The following is a 16,048-nucleotide window of genomic DNA, read 5'->3' on the forward strand; positions in this document are numbered from 1 at the left end:
GCCATAACAATATTCACTATAGATTTCTTAGTTTTCACACATTCACATTGGGGGTGGTGTTTCGACTATTTATTGTTCCGACGGAACCTCATTACTGTTTGTGCACCATGCCCACATCGTGTGGGCAGGCTCAACTGACACAAAGCATCAACCCTTCAGTTGAATTTTATTGCTGCTTGTCCACCCGCCAGCCTGATGCGGAAGCGTTGGGCTGGCAGGCAGACTCACACATACATTATACGACATGCTAGTTTCAATTTACCAGTAGAATTTTATTTGAAGTTCGCTTTTGTGATCTGTCTTAATGACATCTAAAATTTCAAATGCAATCAAACAAACACTTATTTCATGTAAAGAAAATTTAGACAAATGTTTGGACAATAATTTTTAGTTAGATACTATGTTTGGCAGTACAACATATGGTTTTGCTCGAGTCTACGCAGCACAGTTTCTGTGGGAGGGGCAAGTGATTCATTAGTAAGTGCTGTTTTAATCCCAGTTGTCTCTAATTGCACTATTTGTTGACAAATATATTACAATTACACAGACTGCAAATGTCTCTGTACCTTATTCAGTGATACTTGTTTTTCTTCCATCCGCAGTATAGTGGCTATTGGGGAGGACGTGTTGTTTAGTGTGGTGAGCAGTAAAAACAAGGCCCAGCGTGAATGTTTTTAAACTTTTTTTTAAGTGCGAAGTATATGCAAAACTTAAATTTCTTTTTTCGTAAAGTAAAATCAGGGGTATGAATTATGTGAGGGCAAGTTATATTTAAGTAAATCAAGGTAGCATGACTGGAATAAAAATTCCAGTCATATGGTCAAATGGAGAAATACATGGTTATTATGAAACAAACATGATGTTCAAGTTATGTTATTTAAATGATACACAAAACTGAAAGTCTACAGTATTAGTTATATCCAGTGTATAAAAGTAAGTAACAATGGTTCAAGCTATAAGAGGCAAAACGTATGACGTATTAATATGAAGAATATGCCAAAATATTTGGAACAATTTTTTTTCCCCTTTATCATCACTATCATCCTTACTTTTGCGAAGAAACATTAATGGAATTACAGCTAAAGCAAACTAATGCTATAGAGTCAGCATATTGTATCTGCTAACTCATTTCTCAGACTGGTTTGTCTGTTTTTTTTTGGAAGAAAAAGAACTGCTTCTTCGATATAAATTCTGACACCTTTGTATAAGACTGGCCAACTCATCTCCAGCTGAAAAGTCCTCAGTGGTTCCTCATGTCTTAGATCAGATTTCAAGTTAAATCTTTCCAAGTCAGAATGAAGTAGGATATTTGATATCATATAACCCTGCCTAATGGTAAAGGTGGCAACATGCCTCATGAGTCATAAAATACCTGAATGCAATCCTACCCATATCATTATGAAATGGATTTCAAGTAAGCTCAGCTGAAAACTTGCAAGACAGCCACATAAATGTATAAAATATAATGACAAAATTATTTAGAAAAACAAGTAAATTATCAGATACACATGTATTATTTTAATGTATAGTAAATGTTTACCTTTCCATCTTCCTTATATGTAGAACCAAACAGACCACATTCACATTCTGCAGTATCTCATCTAAAAAAGTTTTAAAGTTTAAATTATTGAATAAATTTCTTGATTTTGCATACACTCAATACTGGCAACTAAGTTAATCTTAAGCAATGTATCCTGATAATTCTTGAACAGTCTTCCTTCTTTTCACACTAAGGAACTTTTTAAAAATATTTTTCATAATATATTTTTGGCATTGCAGACCCACACTACTTTATACTGAACTCAATATGTGTAACAAAATATGCATGTTTTGTCTATCTGGCAGCAATAGTGAGTTTACATATGTGTGGGAAGAGGGGAAAGTAAACCATATTCTACATCTTCAAATTTGAAAATCACTAGAAAATAAACCAATATTAAAAATATTTAATATAACACTTATAACCTGTCACTATCACTTAAAATCCTTTAGTAATCTTTTAAACTGATATCACAATATCATGGTATCAATATTTCAACTATGTTTTACTGGCTTATATCACCAGTTTCTAAGGATCATAAGCTATAAAATGAAATGCACAAAAAACAAGAATTATAACATAGTCTAATTTAGTGATATAAACTGGCAAAAAAGAATCCCAGTAACCCTGCCACAAATTAAAACTCACTGTGCTCTAGGAAACATTCTTTAAGCTTCTATATCTTCTATCATTTTAAAATTTGTACCACAGCATGTTCTCAGGGAGTGGAATTATTAAAGGATCCTTGATGGATGTTAAAATTCATCAGGAACCCAGAATATTCTGGCCAACAGGACTATAGTGAAGCTGTGACAGGCCCAACAAGTCAGAAGTGGATTTATTTAAGCTAAAAAGAAAACAAAGGAATCAAAGCTGGATGGATATAAATGACAAAGAACCTGGACTGGAAAGGAAACCAAGAATAAGAACATTCAACATACTGACACTTACAGGTAAAGATGAGGAGTTAGCAGATTTTATGATGTGGAAATCAGATGTTCTTGGTTCAAGTGAAAAAAAAAAAGAAAAAGAAAAAAAAGAAAAGAGATCTGTTTTGTAAAGGAGCAGATCAGCACTAAAATAAGTTTTATCATTGATAAAACTTATTTTATTAGTGATAGAATGAGACTTGTATTTCAATATAAGAGAAAACAAACCTTACTTATCCAGGTATGTGACCCACATCACAGTTCAGAAATTATTTATACAGGTACTCCATGGAGTCAAAAGACTCTTCACGGGAGACCCACTCTACCCATCACTATAAAATAACATGTATGCCACAGTAAATAGCTTATTTTATTATGTTTTTATTATGGATATTTCACAGGTTTCCCTATATAAGAAACTATCCATTAACACAATACCTATCATACATCTCCTTAAACTTATTCACTGTTGGGGGCACTCACAATCTCTGGCAATCCATTCCACTCATTCACAACTCTCCAAGTAAAAAACCTAGTCCACATCCACACACCCTTACTAACAACACTTTTAGACAATTTCCGAGTGTGACCCCTTGTTTTCCCCCTGCGACCTATGTATTGAAAAATTTCTTTCGTCTTATAGAATCCCTTTAGTAATTTATAAGTTTTTATCATATCCCTTCTCTACCTGTCAGCTAAACTCTGCAACCCATACACCCTCAATCTATCCTCACAGACCTGTCACCAGCTTGGTCATTCATCTCTGAATCCTCTCCACCATCTCCCAATCCCCAAGAAACACAAGGTAACCAAATCTGTGCACAGTAGTCAACATGTGGCTTACAAAGGTATAAAAACCTCCCTATCTTTACTTGTCAATGTGTTTTTCAGCATCCAAGTAATCCTCTGAGCTATTTTGCCAACTCTTGCAATACGTCCTCTGAATTTTAAATCTCTATCCACCATCATCCCCAGATCTCTAGCCTTAACCAGTTCTTGTAAATGTACTGTAAAACTCGATGTAGCTTAGAGATACCAAAGCGCTTTACATCGATTTTTACTAAGGTCAAGTTTCATGAGAACTGTTACAAAAATAACCTTGTTTGTCTCTATGTATTTTATGTTAAATATTAATGTAAATAACCCTATGGGAATTGATCGTATTTACTGTTTTAACTAAAGTTTCTAGAATGTCAAAAACAAAGGCAATGCTTTGTCATCGGAAGTTTTGTATAATAGCTATGTATAAGAGAACAAGAAAGTTGTTTCCGATTAAGTGTGTGAGAAAACTGTTTGCAAGATCTGTGCATGAACACCTTCAAAGCTAGTATCAAAGAAGTTTCTGCTGCTTGACAAGACAAGGAAAAAAGAGTACATGGAGGAGAAGAAAGAATGGGCCAGCCTTAACAAAAAGATCAAGGAGAACTGCAGATTTCTTTGGGGTTTACAACCCTTGGTGCAAGGTCCCGAGAAGGCAAAAATAAAAGGGAACTGAGCAAAACATTATGATGAGTCCAGTTGCAGAGAGAAGGAGAGGCAAGGCCCAGTTGCCGACAGAAGAGAGGCGAGATCCAGTTGCCGAGAGAGCAGAGGCGAGGTCCAGTTGCCGAATAAAAAAGGAGAGGCGAGATGCAGTTATCAAGAAGGGAGGCAAGCCACAGTTACTAAGAGGAGAGGCGAAGCGCTGTTACCGAAGAGAGCCAGAGCAAGTCGGACCCAGAGGACCAGACTTTATGGCGAACCCACACCAGAGGAAAAAATTGGGAGAACAGCCGATGCCAAGTGCCGGTCGGATGTCCTAGTGCTGCGGGAAGTCAACCGAAGCCAAAAGCCACAGAGCGATCTTCAAGCCTGTATGCTGAAACCTCTTGCCTGAACTTTTGAGTACTGGGAAGATTACAGTCCAAGACCCGTCAAATTTTCCGATGAAACGCCCCCTGAAACAAGACTCTCTGGACTGAAATCTAAGGCCTGAGATAAAAGAAAAACCATAGAGACTTTGATGCAGGACTTTTGGAAGGTGTCATGACAAAGAGCCTCTGTAAGTGTGTTACATCTTTTTATGTACATTCTTTTGTAATCTAAGAGATATGTCATAGATGGACTGATAAGAAATAGTAATAAGAAATATCTATAAGAGAGTACTCTGATTTGTTGTTAACTGGAATATAAATTGTAAGATAACTTGCCATAGCTAGCTAATCTCTTTATGAGTAAATTAGTCTCAGCAATTTGATTTTTTTAAGCAGAGACGTGACAGAGTAATTATATTGTATAGTCATTTAATATTGAAAAGGGAAAGTTTGTTTCTTTATACCAAAAGTATAAGGATAGGTAGAGAGAGAGTAACCTTCCTATCGCTTATTTAATGTACTTTGTTTTTTTTTTTAATGTAAATAAATATGCTTTAATTATATGTCAATAGAGTGCTACCTGATTGTTTATTTTAGAATGCACTGTTACTAAATAACGCTAACTTAAGAGTGGGAAACCAAGTAAGAGATAGCCGAAGCGTATAGTTAAGTGCAAATAGACTACGACTGTTTGTGTAAAGTTTAACTGAAGGAATTTGTGTTAGAGAAAGAGAGAGAGAAATCAACCGGCCGTATTATTGAGTTTTATGCCAATTAAAAGATACTGGTGGCGCAGTCTTATCAAATAAAATTTCTAGTATCCATAGGCATAAAACTCGTAGTGCGAAACGTAGATAAATTAAGTACGCAATAGCAAGATGGAATAGTGAGAATAAGAAAGGAATATATAAAAAATAACAATAGTGGTAACTTATAAATAGAAAGTAATAGCCAGCTAGTTTACAGTACCATCAGTACGATACAAAGTATGTAATCTTTTTATCCTGAAATGCATTACCTTACACTTTACAACACTGAATTAACAACCATTGTCCTTCACCCACACTGCCAATTTATTTAAATCATCCTGTAAGATATCTACATCATCTTTATCAATTATTGTCCTCCCAAGTTTTGCATCATCGGCAAAGAACTGAATATCCCCTTTCAAATTTGTACAAATTAAAGAGTAGTGGTCCTAGTACAGAGCCCTGAGTCACTTTACTAGTCACCCTCATTTGCCTTGATTCTACTCCACCATACCATCCTTTGATGTCTATCAGCCCCCCCCCCCATCCATGTCACCAGCCTCATCCATTCCCATTTGCTCTAACTTATGTAATAGTTTTCCATATGGTATTCTGTCAAATGCCTTTGCAAAGTTCAGCAGTATCATGGTGTAGCCATTTTCTTCATCCAATTATGCTGTCATATTATAAAATGTGAATAAATGACTGAGGAAGGACCAATCTTTCACAAAGCCATGCTTCCCCCCCCCATAGAATATCACATTTCTATTCACACTTTCCTGAATTTTACTTTAACCAACTTTTTCAATACTTTAACTACTCCAGAGATACTAACTGGTCTAATTTGCTACTTCTGGCTTGGAGCCACCTTTATGCAATGTAACTATCTTACCCTCTTTCCACTTCCTTAGAACCTTGCCAGAGCTGAGATCTTATGAGCTCTTAGATGTAAACAACTTAGAGGTATGCCAGTTCACTTGAACATTCTCGTAGCACGAGCTGAAATACCACCAGGCCTACTGCTGTATTCACACTGATATTTTTCAATATACTGAGTACCTCCAGTTTATCTACCTCAATGTTCACATCAATCTCTGTCACCTCAGTAACTGCAAAGTCACTACCTGGATGATATACCTGTATCTGAACTCTTATTAATTGAACTATTTCTTCTGGCTTCTGTCACTTTCCTACCATCAGCCACTGAGTCAAGTCATCTTTCCATAATTATTCTTTCTCTTACTTGCTATGTAGCAAACATTTCTGGATTTACTTTGGCCTGCTTAGCTAATTTTCTCTCAAAATATGATTTAGCCTTCCTTACTATACCAGCTACCCTTCTTGCTTGTGATTTATATTGTTCATGGGCATGCTGATCACCTTGCTTATATTCCTTCCACAATGTCGTCTTTTTTTACAGCTCCTACTTCATATTACTAGTCATTCACTTAATCTCCACTCAGTTTATCATCCTGATCCTGGGTATGCATTCTGATACTGCCTTGCTCAAACAATTCTTGACCACTTCCCATGTACTAATGACATTCATTTCATGTTTCTTATGCCATGGCACTGCTCCAAGTTGCCTCCTAAGTTTTCATAAACAGGTCTTGCTGATGCCAATTTTTGGTCAAGTTGAGATGACCAATGTCAAAAACTCCTCTCCTTTATTTCTGATATTTTGGACATTCATATACATGCATTTCAACATCTCCCTGGGCCCACAGTTACTTACATAATGTTGTAAAATCTCTCATGATATAAGTTATCATGTTTGCTTTTACATGTTTTTCTAAGGAGATTGCACTTAAAGAAATGTCAAGTTTGTCTGTAATAATCTGGTATTTGTAATAGCTTTTGTTAAAATTATGTGGTGCATGACGTCATCGCTGTTAACTCATGTCCACATATGGCCATATATGGAAGTTTTGAGATTTTTTTTTGATGGGAATCTTATAACTACCAAAGAGAGAGATTATGATCATTTGCCAGCATTATGGAAGATGAATTAAAAATCCCCTTGGATAAATTATTTGTCGGTTGAACTCAGAGCTTCTGACAGTTCAGGATTAAAAAATGGTTGTGTGACATCTTTACGATGATTTGGAGAAAACTGGTGATAACTGACTAAGGGAGCCATTCCAAATATACAAAGGAGCTCAAGAAGGAGACAAAAATAGTAACAGAGGAATATTATTACTGTCATTATGCAAAGATCTATAAAACAATAATGCAACAAAAATAAGAGGTTGTCCAGGAAATTCCCAAACTTTTTAAATGAAATAAATAAAATTTTTCCTGTCTAACTTAGAAGCTATTTAGCCTTGTTGCCTTCAAAGCACTCTCCTCCACTCTGTATACACAGGTGACAGCGTTTTGTTTCTTCCATCCTTTGAAACATTTCTGGAACACTTCTTTCAGGATACTGTGCAGTCCTACTGGCAATTTTTTCTTTATCGAGTCAATTGATCCAAATCATTGGCCTTTCAACGTCAATTTCGGGAATAAAAAAAAAGTCTGCTGGTGCAAGGTCAGGCAAGTAAGCATGCTGTGGAATGACCACTATTTCATGTTTCACCCAAAATTGACAGATTAGTAATGATGTGTGTACAGGTGCATTGTCACGAAGAAGCATCCATCGCTTTTCCTTCCAAGCATCAGGCCTTTTTTCTTCTTTTCTGATAGCCTCATGAAGATGCTGCATTACCTCAAGATAATACTCCTTGTTCACTGTTTTGCCTGTGGAATAAATTCATGGTGAATAATGCGCTCAGAATAAAAAAAACTGTCACCATCACTTTGACATCTGACAGCACTTGTCTCACTTTTTTGGGTAGTGGTGACCCTTTGACATCCACCGTGATTGAGCTTATGTTTCGACATCAAAGACCATGTTTCATCCCTGGTAATGATGTTTTTAAAAAATCCTTTCTTTTAGTGTTACACAGTGATCAGCATTCATTTTAGAAATTATGGACTTTACAACTGTGTTATAAATAACTCTTTTAATATCCCGACGTTTCAATCTTCATATCACGATCATCATCTGGAGCATATACAAATATACTGGACAAACTAAGTTACATTACACACCGTAAGCTAGAGAAACAATGAATTGATCACAAGTTATTCTACTGGCATGACCCCTAGTGAAAAAAAAAAGTTTTTAAAAAATGTTCATCCTTGTAAGCTCAACTGAAAGGCTCTTGGCTCACATCAACTCTAATTTGTTTCTGATCATCAGTCAAAAGGCAAGGCTCAAATTTGGCTGCAATGCATGCCAAAATTGTGCATAAGAATCGCATGACAGTTTTTGAAATGTTTACTTCTTCAGCTACCTCACGAAGTTAAACAGTGGCTAGAACAGATGACTTTATGAACTTTTGCAAAATTTTCAATGTTAATGGTCATTCTGAATGGGGATCATCGTCCATCTTTGAAATGTTTCCACCAATCATTGAGTCAAGCCTAAAGCCCAATTCCCAAATGCTGTTTTTAACATTCCAAATGTTTCCATGAAAGATTTTCCCAAGTTGACACAAAACTCGCACTAATTCGCTGATCGTGAAAATCACTCATTTTAAACACAACAAAAAATCGCCAGCTGGACTGAACATGTGCTGACACAAACAGACATAGTACAATAACTAAGCAAAATATCATGTTGCAGTTTTCACTAGTTGCCGCTAGATTGTAGCATATGAAGAACACAGCTAGTAATGCTTGTTAGCTTGATAATTCAAAAGTTCAGGAATTTCCCAGATAAATTTCCCTTGTAAATGATAAAACAGAGAAAGATCTAAGAAAGGAGCATTTTGGTTTTAGAAAAGGATGATCAACTGTTGATTTGGTTTTTGCCATAAGGGAAAATGATAGAGACACTGGGAATTTGGAGGAAAAAAAAAAAAGCCAATTTATGGCATTTTTTAATTTGAGAAAAGGCACTGACTGGGTTCAATAGGAAAAGTTTAAGAATATGAAAAAAAAAAAAAGAAAGAAAGAAACAGTTACATTCAAGAAGTGAAGACTAAATTTGGAACTGCAACAACAAGGAAGTGTCTTATCTCCACTGATGTTTATTGTGGTGATGAATCGTCTTAGATATAGTTAATGACCTGAGGATAAACAGCTATATTTGTAGATGTAGTGATTTGGCCAAATTCAGAAGAGCAATAAAAGAATTGGACAAATGGAACAGTGAGACAGAACTATGGGTTATATATATTAATAAGGTTAATATAACTAGGAGATATCAAGGAGGATTTCACTGAGCCAAAGCTTTTGAATAGCTTTGGAATACAAGCAATATGGAATACAAAATGAAAGTTTTAAGGACAATGCTGGTTAAAAATAAATAAATAAAAAAATAAAGTAAAAATAGAATAAGAATTGTGGACATTAGGAATGAGGTAGTGTTGAATTCTTGTGAACTCTCAAGAGAGGTCTAGACATATGAGAATGAATTATGAAAGAATACCTAGCAGAAGACAATGGAAAAGGTGGAGAGTTCAGGTAAGAGAAGAGTTAGGAGAAAAAAAGAAAGAGCTTTGATCCATCTGATCTGACAGTTTCTGTTGTAGCTGTTGCTGATGAAGTATGTTCATGACACTTTTTTTTTTTTTTTTTTTTTTTTTTTTTCCCCCCATAGGAAGTAGAGAACCAAGCTCCTTTTTTGTTGACTTATAATTCTTTTCTAAAAAAAAAAACTAATACTTTTAGGTTATGACATGTTCTATAAGACAAGATGTTTTGGCTCATAGCACTGATCAAAGATCAACCAAAGCCAATTGGAGAAACCCATCCTTTGTTGCATCTAAAAATTAAGAAATGGGTTAATTCATCAATTGCTTATCTTTATCTCTTACCTGATACTTATTAGTAAATTAGTGGTTAATAATGCTTTCTTGGCTCACTCAGGAAGAGTTACATATTTTATTTTTAAAATATGTAACCATGACTATGCCATTAGTCTAATATCAATTATGGTTTTTGACACTCCAAGAGACTTGTGTAATATTCTTCCTAACACAGTTAACAGTTTGTGTTTGAAGCTTCTCATATTTTCCACACGGCAGCCTTTTTATCTTCTCATCCAACATATCCTAAGCTGAAAACTTTATACTCTCAGAAAAAGAATAATTTCATCATAAAAGTTCATAAGGGGAAAGCAGTAGGCCCAAGAAAGGAAAAAATATACCACAGAAAGTTTACTTTGTCATAATGTTTTCTACAATTGCATCTTAGGCCAGATAATAACAGACTGAACAAACTCACAAATGAAATATCTTGGTAAGATACTGATTTTAAAACTGAAGATCTATCATTTGATTGATCTTCAGTTTTAAAGGTCTTTGAGATTCATGAACAGTGTTTCATTAAGACTAGCAGACTGCATGGTGCTAGTTAAACTAGTCAAACAATTTTCAATTTTGGATACATCAGCTATTCACAACTGCATTTTTTAAGGAAATTAAAAGGTAGACTAATATAAACTACATTAAATTTAATATTCAGCAAAATCAAAATTACCATCATCAAGGAACATGGTATAATAAGATTCATGCAAGTATGACACCCAAAAGTAAGCCGAACATCCTAAATAATGCCCTCTAGTGGGTTTAAATGGGTGTCTTTGGCTGTTTGAACTATGGAGGATGAGAACATTCAAATTTGGGGCAGTTTCATGCAACTGAATTTGTTGAGGTTTGGGCATTTTAAGGCTGAATCTCTCATTATATTTGCTGCAGTGGAGTAGAGCAGCATTCTTCTAGCATATCCTTGGTGGATGTCTAAAGCATGGTCAGCAAGCCCTGAGTGGCTGTAGTGGTGGAAACGGATATAAACCTTATGTTCAGTGATTTGAATGTTGGCTGTCTTGCCTATTTGGCCGTAGTAGGATGATTTATAACTACAAAGGATGCAATTTTTTTTTTATATGATCTGTAAGCAGTTGTAAAGTTGATTTTTTTAAAGATTTTAGCTAGTTTTTCATATATGCTCTAGATATATGGAATGTATCTCTTTCTTATTGGTGTAGTCTGTTCTGGAGAGGGGTTTTGTAAATGTGGTCAACTCCAGTGGAAGCATTGCTATCACAGCTAATTAATTTTCTATGAGTTGTCCGGTATTGTACTACGTACTAGGGTCACTTGCATTAGCTGACGCTAGTGGTCGCTGATACTTTATAGTTTACTATATTTGGCAAGAAACTCTCTGATTCCAATCTTTGAGTTTCTTATTCAGTTTTAAAACAATGTGGGATTTAATATCCCCTTAATTTAAATAATGTTTATATTGCCAAAATGAAGCTTATTAGCTCTTTATATTTAAGTAATTTTCCCCTGTTACACAGAGTTTTAATAATCCCATACTGCTGGGGATGTGTGACTATTGGTGAATTTATCTATCAGTGTGTGTGGGTTTTCTGGAAAAGGAGAATGCTAGGACTCCATCAAGACTGGCATTTAATCAAAGTGTCTAGGAAGGGAAAACTTATTTTCCTTTTCCACAATGAACTGTTCCTCAAGAGCTCACTTTAGTGAGTACAGGAATGGCAAACCCAGGGTACCTGATGCTGGACCATGCACCAGATATTACCTGTAGACTGGTCCTATCCTTCTTTCTTTTCTTCTTGTTACTTCCTCCTAATGCTATTAGAATATTCAACAGTCTAGGGGTGAATCTTTCCTATTTTGCTATTTGCTATTTCATTACATCTTATACAGTGGGAGTCTGCCTAGTAGGCTGAAGTCCCAACCCACCTGGCCAATGTAGGATGAACTGAGACAAAAACCTCCCAGATATGTGGAAAGGGTCTCTGCAACCCTACCACTTTTTTCTTGCGGTGACTTCACTCCAAAATGCTAATATGGTTGTGCCTTATAAATACATCTCATGCTGCAGTGGTTCTTGCACAGAATAATCAGAGCACGTTCAGTGCTTAGGCAGAGGGTCCTATTCGAGAAGTACATTACAGTCTCCAACACAAGTTCTTGATAATTGTGAACAAAGAATACAGAAGGTATGGGATTAATCTTAGAGGTGAACTTTAGATAGTAGGTAAAATGTACGGGATCTAAAGATGGGTACTTTTGATATTGTCTGCAAGATGGAGAAAGATAAAATTGACATCATGGGAATTACAGAGACCAGATGGAATGGAGCAGGTCACTTCAAAAGACTGGTAAACTAGTCGTTTATTCAGGAGGTGACTGAAAACATAATGAGATAACTATGATACTGAAGACAGGTCAGGCAAGAACCCCTCTTTATTACAATCTTGTTAATGATGAGCCTCAAGTCTAATACTTTGTATTAGACTTGAGGCTCATCCTACCAATGTGTCAATCATGATAGTCCATGCACACCCCTCCCATGCAGGTAGGCTTGAAGAGAGTAAGGAATTTTATGAAAAGCTGCAGCTGTTTTGGATTGCTTACCAAGTAGAGATGTGCTTTTGATCTTTAATTCAAAAGCAGGAAAGAGTATGAGAGTTCTTCCTGAGTGTTGTATATTTTTTGGTCTGGGTGAACGTAACACCTGTGGTGAAAGACTGTTGGAATTTGCCCATGCTAACAGATTAATTATTACCAATACCTGCTTCCAGAAACACCTATGAGATGGACCTATACTTGGACATCTAACATTGATAGGTCAAGGCACCAGATCGATTACATCCTGGCTCTCCAACAGTGGAAGACAAGCGTCTCTGATGTGCATACTTGTCCTGCAGCAGACTGTAGTAGACCATCAGCTAGTTAGAGCCCAAGACAGACAGACAGACTCTGAAACCTTCCAAGTGACGCCCAATCTCATTAGACTGGATGTCAGAGTAATCCTTGGTGGGTTTAATGAAGAAACATCAACTTGGTTGGATGATCCTTTGGATACTAGTGAGGAGAAACTCACCTGAAATGCATTGGAAAGGGAACAAGATTATAATATAGCCAAGAAGTACCTAGGCCCAATTAGAAGACCAGAGACCCATGGATATAGGATCTAATTGAAAGAAGGCAGTTGGAGAAATAAAGAGGCACAAGGACTAAAGAATATAAGAGATACAAAGAGAAGTAAAAAGAGCCATTAAGCAGGACAAGGAAAATTTTTCAACTAATAAATGTGAAGAGACAGAGATGAGGAGGCACAATTATAAAAGGATGTCTCGTTTAGTTCGTGACCTAAAGCACAATTTTAAGTCCAAATTGAATGTCAAAGACAGGAATGGAGTAATACTAACAGAAGAATTGGAAATCAAAAACAGATGGAAAAGAAAACATATTGTGAGAAACTGTGGAGGATATGGCAAATCTGGAGGAGCCCTCTCACTAGGAAGATCTCAATTTGGAACTTACTCCATTTAGGCATAAGATTGAAAGAGTAGTTAAACAGCTTAACAACAATAAGGCCCAGGGTGCAAATGGAATCCCAGTAGAGTTAATTACAGAGGATGGAGGGCTAAGTGTTTCATTATAGATTGATTACAAGAATATGGGAGACACGATCATGGCTTAGAGACTGGAAGAAGTCTGTCTTCATACCTCTATGCAAGCAAGATTTTATTGAAGATCATTCTAAATAGGATTGGGGCCAAAGTTGAGGCAGAGATGCCTTACGAACAAGCAGGCTTTAGGAAAGGTAAAAGGTACCAGAGATCAGATCCTTTTGCCATAAAAAGATCACAGAAAAGTATAAAGAATTTACACTTGCTATGGTAGTGTTTTTTAGACTACTTTAAAGCTTTTGACTATGTTCAGCATGTGGGGAGTAATGAAAATAATGGGTTTTCTTCAACATACAATCGGGTTGACAGCTAACTTGTATAGTGAGCAAGAAGCAATGATAAGAACAGGTGTTGAATTAACTAATTGGCTTCAGATTGGAAAGGGAATTAGGCAAGGATGATTCTTTCTCACCTGTTTAGTATCTATGATGAGGACATCATGCAATGAGCAGTGGATGAGCTTAAGACAGGATTAGGATGGGTGGTAGATTGGTCATTAATCTGGAGGTATGTAATCTCTTTCACATCACAAAAAAAGTCATGACAAGGATAATGAGGTCAGTAAAAATAGAGGACTTAGCTCAATCCTAGCAAGAAAATGATTATGGTTCTCAAAGGTTTTGGAAGTTTATTTTGCACTTGGTTAGACTATAATAAATTTAGTTTAATCCTTTATCCAAGTGTAAGCAAACAAAGTTTGCACCAGAAAATATCTTCAGGACTGAGGCAAGGTGGTACATCCCTTAGCAACTCGGAGCAAAGGTGGACCAAGCTCTCATCACTTCATGTCTCAGTATCTCCCATAATGCAAAGCCCATCTCCTTGCAGACATATATACTGCTATGCATTAAGGGAAGGACCACTACTCAGACTGGTTTCGACCTTTATTGAGGTCTTGTCAATGCAAGGCAGACCCAGAGTAGTGAAGACTGGTCAGAAGATTAGGAATGGCTAAAACAGCAGACTTGTCTAAAATCAGGTAGGATGGATTTATCTCCACTAGAACAAAGTTGAGGATTTTGGATGAAGCTGTTTTTTCCAAAATTGACTTATGGATGTGAGACTTGGAACCTGAAGATGTCAAAGGAAAAAGATAGCTGCTTTTGAGATATGGTACAGAAGGCTGTTGAGAATATCATACACTGAAAGGCAGACAAACAGATAGGTGCTTAAAGGATCAGTAGAACTTTAAGGCCTACTTAAGAATATTGAGAGAAGAAAGCTGAAATACTTTGGACGCATGAAAGGATGACTTCTCAAAACAGTAATAGAAGGTAAAGTTCCTGGGAAAAGAGGATGGGATAGACCATCAATGAGATGGATGGTGTGTCTGGAATGACTGATCTTCAGAGTTGAAGCCTCCAGAAAAGCATACAACAGGACCACCTGGCAAGGACTGGTGTGGCACACCACTAAGCAACTGAGTGACCATATGACATCCGATGGATAGAAGGTGAACTGACCTGGATCCTTGGAAGTTGTTTAGATGTGTTAAAAGTGTTGAGAGCATCTAGGTCATGAGGCCAAATAGAGAACACATCAAAGCATATCGAAACAGTGGGTCTAAATAGCCTTCTATGTGGAGCAGAGTTGAAGGTCTTCACAAAGTAGTTAGCTAGGATGGGGAGGTAAGAAGAAGAAAGCAGAGACCCATGGCTGTCTCTCCTTCCCATTTGCGTGTAGAATTTTCTTTGTCACATAAAATAGCCCAAGTTCATGGCAAATTTAAACAGTGCTGAAATATCAGGAGGAAATCCAGTTTGAGTAATGTGCCTTTAAGTAGGACACTGATAGAGAGGAGACATCAAAACTGACCATTATGTGAGTGTCTTAGATTGCAAGGTTGGCTGAGTTTTGTGTATGTGTGTGTGTGAAGGAGAGTTGCTAAGTATACTGGGAAAGCACTATGGCTAAAAAGTCTGGCTAATTTGTATGTGGGTAAATCAATGCCATCTACAAACGAACAGAATGGTACATTCTGCATGTGGATTTTTGTAGCCCTTATATCTCTGGTGCAAGGGATTTATAAAGCAAAGAGGCAAGTTTAAAGTTTAATGTGCAGTCATGGTGGTTCAGAACTATAGCAGCATTTCTCTTATCAGCTTTACAATCTATTGTTTATTTCTAGTAGAGTTTCATATTCCTAATGGGAGAGGTCACTTTTTGGGAATTTTGCTTGTCAGTACATTGGCCACATCCAATCTGATATAAGTAATATCACATTCGCAGGATTCTCTAACTAAATTGAATAATTGCAGTAATAAATTTGGTATGAAAATCAGCAATAAAAAGAAACTTTGAAAATATCAAAAGAACACTGAAAACATCAACTGCACCCAGAATGGAGAACCTATAGAAGTAAAACATTTCAGCTTTTTAGGCACAATTTTTTTGTGAAGATGGAAAATTAAAGAGAGAAATAGCAATAGAATTAGCAAAGCTAATATGGTAGGAAGTTAAATGAATAAATTTATATG

At 36.4% G+C, this 16,048-nt stretch overlaps 1 protein-coding gene across 2 annotated transcripts in view; it reads right to left on the reverse strand.

Moving 5' to 3' along the window:
• LOC150097015 (polyadenylate-binding protein 2-B-like) overlaps positions 1–16,048 on the reverse strand; it is a 181,142-nt gene that overhangs the window by 18,789 nt on the left and 146,305 nt on the right. The window contains exon 7 of one of the 2 annotated variants that reach the window (XM_090408460.1): positions 1,541–1,601. The exons of the other annotated variant lie outside the window; for it this stretch is intronic. Coding sequence (XP_090264586.1) covers positions 1,598–1,601 — 4 coding nt within the window. The 3' untranslated portion in view covers positions 1,541–1,597. The remainder of the gene's footprint in view (positions 1–1,540; positions 1,602–16,048) is intronic. 2 annotated transcript variants of the gene reach the window in all.

The sequence above is a fragment of the Typopeltis vanoorti genome, chromosome 18 (assembly GCF_054136105.1).
Source record: "Typopeltis vanoorti isolate ZY-2024b chromosome 18, IOZ_Tvanoo_1.0, whole genome shotgun sequence".
Taxonomy (NCBI): domain Eukaryota; kingdom Metazoa; phylum Arthropoda; class Arachnida; order Uropygi; family Thelyphonidae; genus Typopeltis; species Typopeltis vanoorti.